Raw genomic sequence first — 16,252 nt, 5'->3', positions numbered from 1 at the left:
GTCCAGAGACAGAGAAAGAACGGCGGCCAACAGTCTAGTGTTTGAATCTGGGTATGTGTAAACAGAGTGGATCCGAAGCCGATCGTAGTGAGCGAGATGGAGTGTAGAGGTGAAGGCAGCCACAGAGATAGCTTATGCAGCTACATTTGCAAAGAGCTTCTACACTCCACACACACACACACCAGCTCACACAACAACCATATACACATGTATACATGCATGCATGCATGTACACACACACACACCCACACACTATCACACGATTTTGCCGCTATGGTTACACAAAATCCCATCAACCTTTCCAACACCATGAACATACAGTGCAGCATGTTGTTCAGTCCAATTTGGGATGGCCAATAGAGACCCTGCCCAGTGTTCGTTTGGAGAGGATGCCAATACCATGATGTGTCCTCAAAACTGTCCATATGATCCTCATCCCCACTGGCCTCTCTCAGAACTTGCACTATCTCTGAGCTGATTTAGCACTTGGAAACTTATTGACTGCTGTCTTAACAATTCTTATTGACATAATTTGCAGTTTGTTTGTAACTGGCTGCTGTGGTCATAACAGTTCTTACAGATATATCTTGTTTGTAACTGGCTGCTGTGGTCATAACAGTTCTTACAGATATATCTTGTTTGTAACTGGTTGCTGTGATCGTAACAGTTCTTACTGACATGTCTTGTTTGTAACCAGCTGGTGTGATCGTAAGAATTCTCACTGATATGTCTTGTTGTTTGTAACTGGCTGCTGTGATCGTAACAGTTCTTACTGATATGTCTTGTTTGTAACCAGCTGGTGTGATTGTAACAATTCTCACTGATATGTCTTGTTGTTTGTAACTGGTTGCTGTGATCGTAACAGTTCTTACTGATATGTCTTGTTTGTAACCAGCTGGTGTGATTGTAACAATTCTCACTGATATGTCTTGTTGTTTGTAACTGGCTGCTGTGATCGTAACAGTTCTTACTGATATGTCTTGTTTGTAACCAGCTGGTGTGATTGTAACAATTCTCACTGATATGTCTTGTTGTTTGTAACTGGCTGCTGTGATCGTAACAGTTCTTACTGATATGTCTTGTTTGTAACCAGCTGGTGTGATCGTAATAATTCTCACTATGTCTTCATGTTAGTAACTGGCTGCTGTGATCATAACAGTTCTTACTGATGTGTTTTGTGTGTGTTTGCAACTGGCTCTTGTGATCGTAACAATTCTTACTGATATATCTTGTGTGTGTTTGCAACTGGCTCTTGTGATCATAACAATTCTTACTGATATTTCTTGTGTGTTTGCAACTGGCTGTTGTGATCATAACAATTCTTACTGGTATGTCTTGTATGTTTGTAACTGGTTGCTGTGATCATCACAAGTGTTACAGTTATGTCTTGTTTGTAACAAGATAAATCATCTTGATATCTGTATCTGTATTCTGGCGCAGTCTCATTAACCTCTTCAGTGCCCAATGACTATATATATATATATAATACATATATATATATATAATACATATATATATATATATATATATATATATATATATATATATATATATATATATGTGTGTGTGTGTGTCCACAAAAATAAACATTATTTGCCCCAGGATATACAGATGTCTGCATCATTTCAGGCTTTTTGAGTTCTATTTTAAAGTTGATGAGTCTGAACAGCCACCAGTCAGAAAGCTTGATATGTGCACTTCCATAATTCATGAGGAGCATCAGATTATCATGCTTTGTACAGCGATTACTGGAAGTGACTTTTAGTATCCTCTCAGAAATTTAAGGCGGCACTTTCTAAATGTTGGACGGCAAAGGACAACCTGGGCCTAGTGTACTGAAACAGCAGCGTGAGGCAAAACCTAATGTGACTTTGTCACCAAAGGTGTTGCAAAAGCTTTTGAAGTCAATGAAGGCAATGAAATTTGTGCTCGAGTGACAAAATCATTTGCCCACCATCAACAATGAGTGTTTGTTGAATCAAGGGTTGTGTGCTACAGTGCTTTTTTTTTTTTTCCTCAAATGAAAACAAAACTATGTTAAAAAAAAGAAGAAGAAATCAAGGTACTCACGAAGGTGTAGATGGGTGTCAGAATCTGCCAGCTGATTCTCATCAATGGGCCCATTCGGAAGCCGAACATCATCTCCAAGTTGTCATAGAATCGCTCCACACCTGCACGATACACAGACAACCATGTTGACCACATTGCCACGGCGACGTACACACACCGACACCAGTGTGTGCCCTTGGGGGTCAACCCATGCAGGTTATGCAAATCACTACACACTTTGTGCACACCACGACACAACAACCTGTTCAACAATCGCAAACGCTGGTCATGAAATAGCCACTGGCATTCACACAGTTGGCTCACAAACATGCATTCCCATAGTGCTAAAACCAAAAAAATTTAAAGGTATCTTCTACAGTTTCTACACTATGATCTTATTTTTTTATGTGTAATTAAAAAAAAATCATATTTTTCCATTCTTTCTGCTTTACATTCCTCCCTTGTTCTTATCTAATTTTGTTTTTTTAAGTTTACCATACTTACCACGGAGGGGGGGACTGATGTAAAAAAAAAATAACAGACAGAAAAAAAGAAATAAAAACAATTAATATTGTAGCAAACTTTATTCCGAATTGTCACATGTACAAAAAAAGCACACACACACACTCTCTCTCCTACTCAAGTGTTCAAAATCAGAGTGAACAGATAAAAGCATTTAAATATCATTTACTATGAAAGACTAATCATTTTATCAAAAATGACATTCAGCCCCGATTTCATATCCTTGATAACCCAATTACGTTGGCCCATTTCTGACTAGTGCTATTCTGAAAGGCCATCAATTAGTCCTTACTGCTCAGTACATAATGTTCTTTTCTTGAACACTGCTTGGAATGTATATTATCTGTCATTAATGATCTCACTTTTCATATATATGTACACGCACACACATACACACACTTCGCCAGTAATTTTTTTGTTTTTCTCAGCACATTTTTCCTTGGACATAACATTCTCTGATGGAGAAAATTTTGCTTTCAACAAAAAACCATTTACATCACAGCAACTAGATTTCCACTAGCTTTTTGAACAAAGCAAACTGAAATCTAACCCTGCCCTTGGCTCAGAAAAGAGAGAGCGTTCTTCTGACGTTACTGTGTAGCTGCAAACCCTGGACTGGCTGAGAGCAATGTCAGAGCACAGAGCTGCTTGCAGTTTACTTTGTTCTGTGGTGGACAAAACATTTTTCATGGTGTTTATCTGCAGGTCAGGCATCTGCCCTAAAAAAAAACACTACTGCAGATGTGGTGCAGCACATATGGATCTGTCTGCATGCTTTGACACCTCCCTGAAACTGAAAACTGAGAAAAAGCACTCTTCTATCTTAAATAGTATTGATTTATCGTATCATATGATGTCACAACAATTAATTAAAAACAAAACAAAAAAAAACATTAGCATATCACGAATCATTATATCATTTGGTTCATGTCATCCTAGTCAAAATCATAGTTCCACATTTGCCGTAGCATCCCAACAATCAGCGATATTGCTCAATAAACAAAATGATGCTTCTTTATTTCCTAGACAAGGTAAATCCACAATCCTTGATGCAAAATATCCATTTGGATAGAGAAAAAAAACAAACTCCGTCTCTCCTTTACTTGCTCTTGCTCTAACAATTAAGTGTGGTTAACATTTCTCTGATTCTCATAAAGTCCCCCTTCATGTATCCTTGGCAAGTTCATAATAGTTTTGTTACTGGAAACAAACAATTTGTCCGTAAAAGAAAAGAACATTAAAATTGATCATATTTGTTACAAAAGTCAAGTCAGAGAAATAACAACAATCTGTCATGTATTATATATATATATATATATATATCCTGTGTTGTGATGAATATTGCACTGCATTATTTTTTTGTGGGAGATTTTTGTGTGTTTTGTTACAGTGGGTTTGTGAGAGTGAAACAGTGAGAGTCCTCAAGAAGTGTATGTATACTGTCACAGCAAGATCTTTTATCACTGTTCATTCTTCAATGGTAGTGTGTCTGTATGAAGATCTGTTTTGTGACCCAAACGTTTGAGGGGTTGGGGGCAGAACTATGCCTGAGATGATACTGCTTTGATCTTATCACTTTTTTGTGTTTTTTTTCTATTTTCTTGGCCTTTAATTTCAGAACATTTTGCCTTCGATATTTCAATGGTGATTAATGATGATGGTGAGACGATGATGATGTTACTAAAGGGGTCCGTTTCAGTTTGGGGTAACTTGACAGAGCTGTACTCTAATAATATTTCCCTGCATTTACCAGGCTGAGAGATACAGACACCTGAAGTGTTGGTCAGGAAATCTGAGCAACCATTTCAGTTTGGGATGACTTGACAAGGCTGTGTACCCTCACAGTATATCCTGGCGTCAGCTAAACTGAGATATACAGACACCTGCAGTGTTGGTCAAGAAATTTGAGCAACGCTCCCAAAGACGCATCCATGAAGTGGATTCAACTGTGTGAATCCAGTCTTCCCATTTGAACCCACAGCACAATTGACTCTGAGTAGGAGCTGACCACAAGCTGAACCCCCCCACCCCCACCCCACCTCTAATGGGGCTCAAACCCACACCCTCCCAGTCATCAGTCTGCAGTGCTGACCACTTGGCCACAGGGGCTTTTGACAAAAATATGCCAGGCTACAGCACTGGTGGAGACAGCCTCACCAAAAAGACTGGCACCCCTACCAACCCACCCTCCTCAGGGTAGAAATGTTCCGGACTCCTGTGACATTTCTTCTGACTTAACCACCTGTACTATTCTAACCAGATACTCCACTCTTCACATGCGGTGAGAACTTCTCTCCTCTGAACTTAACAGTAAATTACCAACTGTTGTTTCCTTGGATACAAAGAAAATCTGAGTAAAGATCTGTTAGATTCTGGGTTTCTGGGATACAATAAAAGCAAGTGATAAAACATCACTCTTGACTAAATAAGTAGCTCCACACAAGAGTCATTCCACTGAGAATGAACCATTCATAAAGGTGTAATTGGTCTTTCTTGTTCTTGAATTATTTTCCTAATTATAAAGAAATCTTTAGACATGACTGAAATCCTTTGTCTCTATTAGGTGAAGGTAAGTTTTGAAATAATCTGGTCTGTTGTTAATTTTTAGTTGATAGTGCAGCTAACAATGTAATGATATGAAAATACTGCAACTATACAATAAAGCATCAACTCCTCTATTGTCAACTGAAATTCAAAATTCTGAACATGCTGGTGAATAAACAGAATAACTAACAACAAATGATTTCATCAATGCATCTGCTATCATCTTGCAGCAGAGAGAATGGTCACAACGAATTCCTTTGCCAAGAAAGCTTTTGCGAAGAATATCAACAGCACTACCCAATATACCTTCTTAAAAATGTACATAGTAATACACATGACAATCTCCTTTCTTCAGTATTTCGATTAGCTATGGTAGCCTTGAATATTGATATAATTTTCAGTGTCAAAATATTTTGTTAATTTATCTGTCTCTGGAAAATTTATCTTTAGCAGCCCTCAATTTCCAAAATAATTTTGTTTGTGACATAGATATTCAAATCAGCTAGGCCTTCAACAGCCCTTGTTTGTGTGCAATAAAATCTGTTTTTAATCATGTGTGACTTTGCATGTCTATTAGCATTTATGTGTGCATGTGTGTGTGTGTGTGTGTGTGTGTGTGTGTGTGTGTTGTCAACCATGTGTGTACCTGTGTGAACTGAGGTATGAAAGAGGGAGAGTGAGAGAGAGAGAGGGGGTGGTGGGGGCAGGGGGAGAGAAGGGAGAGGGAGAGAGAGAGAGAGAGAGAGAGAGAGAGATTAAATGGAGAGAGAAGAGAGAGAGGCTGTTGCATGACTAGCAGCCTGGAACCTAAGCAATAACAGATAATGAAATCTTGCAACATGGCTGGCACACACTGATTACAAAACTTTTTTTTTTTAAAACACATGAGCTTGTCATAATGAATAAGTGCATGTAACAGCTGATGAACAGAACATTAACTCTTGTCAAATATATAATAATTCTGATTACGTTTGCCAAATTTGCCACATATGTAAAGAATGATCCTTGAACCACACACACACACACACACATAAAGTATAATTAACGTAACACTTCTTTCTGCCCTGCTGCTGTGTTGTGGGTAACCCATAAGAATGGTTCCACACGTGAGTTTTGCTCAATGTTCATGCATAAGCATCAGTGCACAAGGTTCTCAGGTACGTTCGTTTTTCATTTAAAAGGATGCAGTCACCTTGACGCCTCTGAACAATGGCCGTTATCACTTTTTTTTTCACATTGATACTGCATAGGGAACAGGCAGCAAGGAATACTTTTCAGTGGATAGGGATTTCCATTTTTGGTTCATAAATACGCTTGCCCTTTTTTTCCGTTACAAGCCCAATGTGTGTACCCTTCATGTCAATGCTCAAATAAAATAAAATCATGGTGCTTTGAGCCATGCCGACCACTAAGGCCACTAACAATATGCTCCCTTCATATCAAGTTTCAGTTTCAGTAGCTCAAGGAGGCGTCACTGCGTTCGGACAAATCCATATACGCTACACCACATCTGCCAAGCAGATGCCTGACCAGCAGCGTAACCCAACGCGCTTAGTCAGGCCTTGAGGCCTTCATATCAAATCAAACTGCATTCCACTAAAAGAGTGGATTTGTTCCAAAGACACAAAAAAACAGAGAGGAGAACAGCACTCTCTCTATATGACAGATGTAGATGAGCTACAATTTGAAAACATATGTAGACTCCCCTTTTCCAAGCACCAAACCTTTCTCTGCCTAGTTCAGAACTTTTGTTTGAATGTAACAAGAGAATGAGAAAACATTAGTATCAAAGTGAAACAGCACACAGAAGTGAACACAGTCAGGAAGGAAGGCATTAGACAGACTGTCACAAAGGGTTCACTGAAACTTGGCCCCATTTTCTCTTATAAACATCATTATCTAACCTTTTTATTACTCCAGAGGTGTACTTTTCTCTACGTAACCACATATCTTTGCATATCAAACCTATTTTTGGCATCTCGGTTTGTATAGTATTGAAAACTTCAAGATATCACTTTACACAATTACCATGCAAGCCAACTGTCTACACAAATTACATTTTCTAAATCATTATTTTTTCATTATTTTGTTTACATCAACTTTCACCAATCAAACATTATCATATGTAGGTTTAATCTTAGATTCCCCAGCAACTGAAACTTTCATCTCTTTGAACAAATAAATCTGTAATTTCCATCAAAAAAACAAATAAATGAAAACTAAAAATCAACTTCTCACAGTATGAATTACAAAACTGAGAAAAACAAGAAAACATGAGTCTGAACTTAATGTAATGATAACAAGAAAATGTGAGAAACTTTTAAGCATGCTTTAAATATTATAATCAAATATCACTTTTTTTAAATGAAATGTTTAATCACCAATTTTCAGTCTTAAATAAAGAAAACAATATGAAATGGAATCTAAAGACGACAGGAACATCCCTAACCACCAGTGCACAAGGAGAAAAAAGTGCCCAAATCCTATCTCATGCTCCATTCAATCTTCTCCCACTCAACTAACAACACAGGCATCACTGAGCATTGAACGTTTAACACGAAGGTCCTGGGTTCGATCCCTCCAGCATGTGGCAGGTTCAGAGAAAAGATTTTTGTTTTGTCAGAAAACACGCACAGACCTGCTCATGCCTGAAACCTATACCTACGTATGTAAAATGCTGACCCAAAGAGCAGTTGAAAGACTGTATGTATAATCGACATCAGTCAGATGGGTTATGACAATGGAAATACCCAGCACACACAAGGCAAGACTCGAGTCATCAGCAAGTTGATGCTGATGTTGATCACGCAAGAGGAGAGAAGACCTCACCAGCAGGTTGGTGTCGGTCATGTCATGGAAATCAAATCAGATCAAATAAAAATGCTGATAGCCAGGCTGACAGCAAAGAGGCCACGTCATGCAATGTAAAAATCCTCATGCCCCACTCCCTTGTGTGCACACAGGACTATGCTGGTTGACAGGAAAATCCTTAGCCTTCAACGAATACTTTGCTGACTAAAAGGAAAATCCTTAGCTTTGAATGAATAGTTTGTATACTGATAGAAAAATCCTTAGCCTTAAATGAATGGCTTGTATACTGATATGAAAATCTTTAGCCTTGAATGAATAGTTTGCTGACTGATATGATAGAAAACCCTTAGCCCTAAACAGTTTGCTAACTGATGGGAAAACCCGTAACCTTGAATAGATTGCTTGCTTTTCAAACATGTATAGTTTTATGGTCAACTGCAGAGAAGAGAGGGAGGGATTAGACAAAGAAAAAAGATAAGGAAAGAGAAGACCAAATCTGGAATATGTGAGCACAGAGCTCCAAGAATATATGCTATAGCAAGACATCTTAATAATTAAACAATTAAAAAGAGAAATAAATGAGTATAAATAAGTATATAAGCTCGCTTGCTCTCTTACAAGAGAGGCGTGCACACACACACATACACACACACACACACACTCACTACACACACACACACACACACACACACACACTCACACACACACACACACACTTCTACAAATAGAAAGAGAAAGAAAGAAAGAGGGAGACAGACTCAAGAGATGTGAAAAAAAAAGAAGCAAATATGGAGACAGAGACTAATTCTGGGAATGGGGAAAGAGAGATACACTAATTCTGCATTTCCCATATCCCTGAACTCAATGGCCTGCTATGGACTTTGTATGACAAACTGAGCGCACAAAGAGTGTACTGATCAACTTCCCATTTATGTTTCTCTCTTCCAAGCTACAGACTGTTTCGGGTTGCAGAATATTTCAAATAATGTTTTAAGTAGAAATCGTCACACACAGAAACTGATTTCTCTAAAACAAAATTTTCATTATTTTTAACAACAGCAGCAAGTAGTATATGTACACAACCTGACAATCAGCGAAACATAGCTTATTCAGATATGTGGTTTCAAGTAAAGATAACAGAAAGTAATAAAGAGAGACGTAACTGTCAGCCCTAACCTTTCTACAGATCCAACAATAAGCACGTTTAGTCTCTACACCCTGGTCCTTCCCAGTACATGACAACACATGAATGAATGTAGCAATGATCTAATGGAAACGAGACAAGAGTTTGAAAACACCCTTTAACTTTTCACATGGAGCTCCCATGTCAACAATAATGACAGAGAAAGAAAAGAAAAGAATAAAAAAAACAGAAAAAAAACAAACAAACAAAAAAAAAAACCCCAACATAAACCCCAAACTGATATGCTAGCACTGCTGAAAATATCTTGCTTTCACACTCTGGATTGGTTTGTCAAAACTCACGACAAGGGCAATTAACAGAGAAATTTGTCAAAATACCACCTTCTTCCTCCTTCAAACATACCGTACACATAAGCGACCGTGATGCACTCGAAGAAAGCCACAACAAGAACTATTCGGCTGGCAGAGTAGTAGTCGAACAACTGAAATACATACATCCCACCCTGTGGGGGGAGGGATGAAACCGTGCTTAGTCGGTTCACTATGTCATTCCCACAGTCTCATCCTCAGATGAAAACTGTGCACAAAGCAGTACAATACAACTAAAATATACCTACCTTTAAGCTAAGCTACGTAGATTTTTTTTTACAAACTACACATTTTTTTTTTAAAGATCTCTTTTTTTTTTAAAGTTAAAAATAGCATTCAGAAATGTACAATAAAACTGGTATATAACCAAAAAAATCACCATGAGTCAAATACAAAATCTGAAAATGATTTTCATATTATCAACATCAAATTCACCATTGTTATCTTACAACAGCATGTGGAGAAAGCATGAACTGTAAATATGCTAGCAAATAAGCATCAATTACTTCAGATTTTTAAAGACTGCTGTATACTGCATTGCATACTAACAAACTGCTGTTTAAAGAAAGAGATGAATAAGTGAATAAATGAACAAATATGCATATAAATAAATATGTAAAAGTAGAAATGAAGCATGGAAGACAGAACGAAATTTTAATTTCTTTTAAAAAATCTAAAAAGAAAAAATCTCTTTATCAAATTCCAATCAATATTTAAAAGCTGTAAATGTATGGTATTTGGACTGGCTGTGGCAAGAATTTCTGTTTTTGATTAACCTGTGATGAAACACACATCTTTCGACAAAAACTTTGTAGCCTGTCACAAAAAATATCATGAAACATTAACTAGATAAATGAAAGGGAAAGATAAACATTGTCGGTCTAGTGTGGTTTCAAACTTATTTCATTCATATTTGGAGATTTGGGAAATTTCGTTGCATTTCTCGTTTGTTTTTCCCTCCTGCTGAAATGGACAACGTTACAAAACAAAAATTCTTTGAACCATACCAAATACAGCGCAAAAAGAAGAGAAAATCTTTTTTTTTAAAATAAATAAATAAAAGGAACTCATTTCACTTCTCTATACATGCATCATGATTTCTAACCCTTTCTCTCTGTCTCTCTCTCCAAGACTTCATTCATAGCAATACTTACACTACCATTAATTGAGTAATCACATATCTAAAGCAATCAAACCTGACAGTGCCTAGAAATATGAAGCATGTTAATGGTGCTTCATTCTGTCAAAAAACGTATGGCAGTGCAGAAAGAAACCAAAGACGCACCTCTGTGACCATGGAAAGACCAATGAAGAAGGAGATAACACAGATGATGGCTATAAACACTTCACGCCGGTATCCTCTGCGAAGGAAGCTGGGGTACAGATCCACTACTGAGGTAATGAAGCCCTCCACACCTACAAACTGCAACCCATAAAAAAAGCAACAGTTGTCACTTTGTAAGTGGTTTACACACACAAAAACAACAAAAAAACAAAACAAAACAAAAAAACAAGCGCTGTGACTGACACAATCTCTTTCAAAGACAACATACAGGCATGCATCTTCGATATTTATTTGTTCAAGTTTGCCAAAAAGAGTATCTAAAAATCACACGGAATGATCACTTCCATGTACTTCCATCACATCTAGGGGTCATTCTATCTTCCACTCGATGATGATGATGATGATGATTAAATGGAGACTTATATAGCACCTATCTTCAGTCAGAGACCAAGCTCTATGCACTTAAAAACATGAGTCATTTGCACGACAGGCTGCCTACCTGCTGCCATTGTACGCTCATCATTCGTTTCCTGTGTCATTCAGCCAAGTTTCAATCACTCACACACATACACTCACATAGACACAAATCTACACCCTTAACCCACTAGGTGCCATGGGGTTCAAACTCAGAAATTTGGGCAAGAATCCATCGCTTTAACCATTTGACCACTGCAACCAACACACACACACTTCTCAAAGGTTTTTTCAGAATTTCGAAATGTACTAGCAGACGTGGTGTCACGTATATGGATTCATCCGAACCCAGTGACACCTCCTTGAGAAAGAGCCTGAAAAACACTGACGTCCACAAACCACAGCATTGCAGGGTGGCTAAGTGTGATGACCACTGACCTGGCTGTCCAACCCCAGCAGAATGACCATGAAGAAGAACATGGTTGACCACAGCGGTGCCACCGGCAGCTGAGCCACAGCCTCAGGGTATGCGATGAACGCCAGACCTGGTCCTGATTGTGAAATATCAGAATCGTGAAACACATTGCTGTCTCTAAGTGAAATATGAAATATCAGAATCGTGAAACATCTCTCTCTCTCTCTCTGTCCATCTATATATATACATACATATATGTATAATATATTACACACACACCTGCATACATATGTATCATTCTTTATTTCTTTCTTTATATATATATATATATATTTGATCTACAGCATTCTCTGTACAAATAAAAGCAGTGTTTTTTGTTTGTTTTGCTTTTTACAAATGAAACTGAATTATGTTTAAAAAGAAACTATAAGAAACTTAACAGTAGTTATATAAAATGAAACCATCAATGAATGAGAAAAGAACAAGAAAAATGAAATGTTTTGAAGAATACAAATCAACATCAAATGAATCAAAATGAAATTCAACAAGAACAATTTAGCAACAATATCTCATTCTCAAACACAGAATTCTTTCTTATGCTCCAGAACTTTGTGGATACCAGAATCTATTTCATGGACATTTTATTTTTGAAATGTTGGGATTAAAATACAATATTGCAGATCCAATATCCACATCAGACACTTCCTGACAGTATATATGTGGATATTCGGATATTCACAGACACCCATACACAAACTTGATTTTATATATATCTGTATATCTATCTATCTGTATATCTATCTGTCGATCTATCTATCTATCTATCAGTTGATGATGAAGATTATAATGATGATGATAACGATGATGATGACAATGAAGATGATTATTCTGATGACGACGATGACAGTGACAGGGGACTGACCAGACTCAGCGACGTCAGCCACATCCAGTCCCTGTCTCTCGGCCATGAATCCCAGAATGGAGAAGATGACAAAGCCCGCCAGGAAACTTGTGAAGGAGTTGATCACAGCGAAGCACACACTGTCCCTGTGAAGAGCAATAGCCACACCTTGACATGGAATACATGACAATACATTACAATGCAATACAACACTTTACAAATACAATGCAATGCCATACAACCCAAAACAATACAAAACATTACATTAAAATGCAATGCAATACAATATTTTACAATGCAATACAATGCAACACAATACAATACAGATAATACAGTCACTGTAGTTATCCCTCTTAGAGGAAATTTTCATGTCTGCTCAAGGAACACACATCAAGAGTCACATAATGAATGCAATGATAAAACATGCAGGTATGAACACATACATTTGAAAAACAACAAAAAACAACAACAACAAAAAAAACGGATAGAACAGAATGAAAAATTCAGGGGAAAAAATCATTTCTAAACATGATTCCTCTATATCTTTTACCACACACACACACAAACACACAAAATCACACACATTGCAAAGTGTTCATTTAACAGACGTTTTCTGCCACTGTCAAACAGATAAATGGCTCATGGTACAATCCAGTCTGTGTATATAAAGATCTGGTTGTCCTTGTGCTCTCAACCTGCCACTGTGATCAATCAATAAGTCGAATGAAGACATCTTTTTATCAGTGGATGTGTCTCATCTTGTACTTGTAGAATGTCCCATCAGTGTTTGTCAACCATGTCAGTTCGGTCCTTGACTCCATTTCACACTGCACGACTCTTGAAATGAGTGACAGATTTTCAGAGTAAGAATGAACATACTCCATTTCACACTGCACGGCTCTTGAAATGAGTGATAGATTTTCAGAATAAGAATGTACATATATATAAACTTACAATTATCTATTTAATGTCTTGGCTGTTCGTTTGATCCAGAACTTTGAAGCACTAACACTGTTGCTGATGGAAAGTTATTAGCACAGTCTTTTCACATATACACAGAAACAAACACACACAAACACACAGACACACAAACACACATACATCACACCAATATTGTCTCTCTCTCTCTCTCTGTCTTCCTCTCTCACTCACACACAAAGACACATCAACCCTCTCTCACTCACACACAAAGACACATCAACCCTCTCTCACTCACACACAAAGACACATCAACCCTCTCTCACTCACACACAAAGACACATCAACCCTCTCTCACTCACACACAAAGACACATCAACCCTCTCTCACTCACACACAAAGACACATCAACCCTCTCTCACTCACACACAAAGACACATCAACCCTCTCTCACTCACACACAAAGACACATCAACCCTCTCTCACTCACACACAAAGACACATCAACCCTCTCTCACTCACACACAAAGACACACCAACCCTCTCTCACTCACACACAAAGACACATCAACACACTAAAAAGAACAGAATACAGAAACAATCAAGTAAAACAACAAGTGAGAAAAAATGAGGAAAACTATTAAAAAAAAACACCAAAAAAAACCCCCAAAAACACCCAGGCAAACTGTGGGAATGGCCGTCAGTACCGACCTGAACACGTTGTGGCCAAACTTGTTGTAGCTTCCCAGAGCGGTCAGGGTTCCCAGGGAGATGGAGTAGGAGAAGAAGATCTGGGTGCCAGCATCCACCCACACCTGTCAGCACACAGTCAGATCAACAATATTAACAATATTCAATTCACTTCACTTCAAAATACTTTATTGTCTGCTTCAACCAAAAACAGAAAATTCTCTTTCAGCTCGCATCATGCCCGTCAGCAAATATCAAAGAACAACAAAAAAATGATACACTCTTCACTGATCACCACACACATATCAGGTATTATGTAAAAAGAAAAACATTTCAGTGAGATCATATTCCATAATAATTAAAAGTGAAACAACTGTGTGTGTTGTGTGTGTGTGTGTGTGTGCACACACATGTGTGTGCATCCATAGGTATGTGTATGCGTGCGCGTGTGTGCCTGCGTGTGTGTGCCTGCATGTGTGAGAGTGTGTGGCCCCGCATGTGCGCACGCGTATATGTATATCAAGCTGTTCTACCCCCACAGCCACATGCCTGCCACAACACCCCTGGACCAGCACAACATCAGACCACTGCAGTAAAAAAAGTAAGGTTGTTCACCAAAAAAATCGATGGAGAATCGTTGATTTATTTGGTCAAAGCTTCATTTTCATGCTTCCGGAACCTGTAAACAGCTCAGTTTAGAATGCCAAAAACATAACCAAACAGGAATAAACAAAATGAGAATAGTGTGTTGGTATGAGAATACTCATACCAGGTCCACAGGGAAAGTAACCTGGAGTAGATTGAGTTAACCCATTCAACCCCAGGGAGTTTACCACCTTGACAGGTTCCCCTGTCATACCAATGTGGAAAAACGAAGAAAACATATTGAGATTGACTGGTTTTTCCTTAAAAAAAAAAAAAAATTGACATGTGGGGACATGGCCAGATATACTGTATAAGTTAGTTCCATTAGCTTCGGTTTTTATGCATGTGTAGGAACTGTGCATCATGTGTAGGAACTGTGCAACAATGACTGACAGCACGGCAATGCTCATGTGCAGGGCTGAATTAGTTAAGGCAACCAACTTCAATCCCCTGGACTGTCTTAAAACCAACTGTTTTCATTGTATTGTGTTGTTCTGCGTTGTGTTGTACTGTGCTGCATCACATTGCACTATGTTGTGCTGAATTGCATTGTGTTGCAAATGCTGTGCTGTCATGCACTGTGTTGAGTTGCACTGTGCTGTGTTGTGTTGCATTGCATTACATTGTGTTAGCTTGCATTGTGCTGTGCTGTGTTGTGTAGCATAGCATTGTGTTGCACTGTGCTGCTTTGTGTTGCACTGCATTACACTGTGTTGTGTTGTGTTGTGTTGCATTGTATTACTTTTTGTCACAACAGATTGACGGGCGCCATAGCCGAATGGTTAAAGCGTTGGACTTTCGATCTGAGGGTCCCGGGTTCGAATCACGGTGACGGCGCCTGGTGGGTAAAGGGTGGAGATTTTTACGATCTCCCAGGTCAACATATGTGCAGACCTGCCAGTGCCTGAACCTCCTTCATGTGTATACGCAAGCACAAGATCAAATACGCACATTAAAGATCCTGTAATCCATGTCAGCGTTCGGTGGGTTATGGAAACAAGAACATACCCAGCATGCACACCCCCGAAAGTGGAGTATGGCTGCCTACATGGCGGGGTAAAAATGGTCATACACGTAAAAAGCCCACTCACGTATATACGAGTGCACGTGGGAGTTGAAGCCCACGAACGCAGCAGAAGAAGAAGTCACAACAGATTTCTCTGTGTGAAATTTGTGCTGCTCTCCCCAGGGGAGAACATGTCGCTACAGTTCAGCGCCACCCCCATCCCCTCTTTTTTCTGTCTGGAAGTGTTTTTTGCTTGACCATCCTGCACAATTTCCCCAGGATCAAACCTTTTGGTGCTGAGGATTTTTTATGTGCACTACTTAGTGCAATGCTGTAAACAGGACCTTAGTTTACAGTCTCCTCTAAAAACAGAGCAGCAATGGCTGAAGAGACCAGTTCTGGTATAGCACAGGCTGTGTTGAAGACCTGACATCAGAAGGTGGACAGAGCAGGTTGACAGCAACAAACCACTTCCTCTGCTGCCTTCATTTGGTCAACCTGGGCTTCTTGGTTGGCACGTGCTTCTCCTTGGCCATCATC

At 38.7% G+C, this 16,252-nt stretch overlaps 1 protein-coding gene across 1 annotated transcript in view; it reads right to left on the bottom strand.

Annotated features, from left to right (window-relative positions):
- LOC143284051 (sodium- and chloride-dependent taurine transporter-like) overlaps positions 1-16,252 on the bottom strand; it is a 122,728-nt gene that overhangs the window by 9,186 nt on the left and 97,290 nt on the right. Inside the window, exons 7-12 of the mRNA XM_076590657.1 lie at positions 14,083-14,186; positions 12,475-12,599; positions 11,576-11,688; positions 10,724-10,861; positions 9,473-9,572; positions 2,071-2,171 (exon numbers count right to left, since the gene is read on the bottom strand). Of these exons, the coding sequence (XP_076446772.1) occupies positions 2,071-2,171; positions 9,473-9,572; positions 10,724-10,861; positions 11,576-11,688; positions 12,475-12,599; positions 14,083-14,186 (681 nt within the window). The remainder of the gene's footprint in view (positions 1-2,070; positions 2,172-9,472; positions 9,573-10,723; positions 10,862-11,575; positions 11,689-12,474; positions 12,600-14,082; positions 14,187-16,252) is intronic.

This window comes from Babylonia areolata, chromosome 7 (genome assembly GCF_041734735.1).
Source record: "Babylonia areolata isolate BAREFJ2019XMU chromosome 7, ASM4173473v1, whole genome shotgun sequence".
In the NCBI taxonomy this organism is placed as follows: Eukaryota; Metazoa; Mollusca; class Gastropoda; order Neogastropoda; family Buccinidae; genus Babylonia; species Babylonia areolata.
This window is presented reverse-complemented; position numbering and strand designations above follow the sequence as displayed.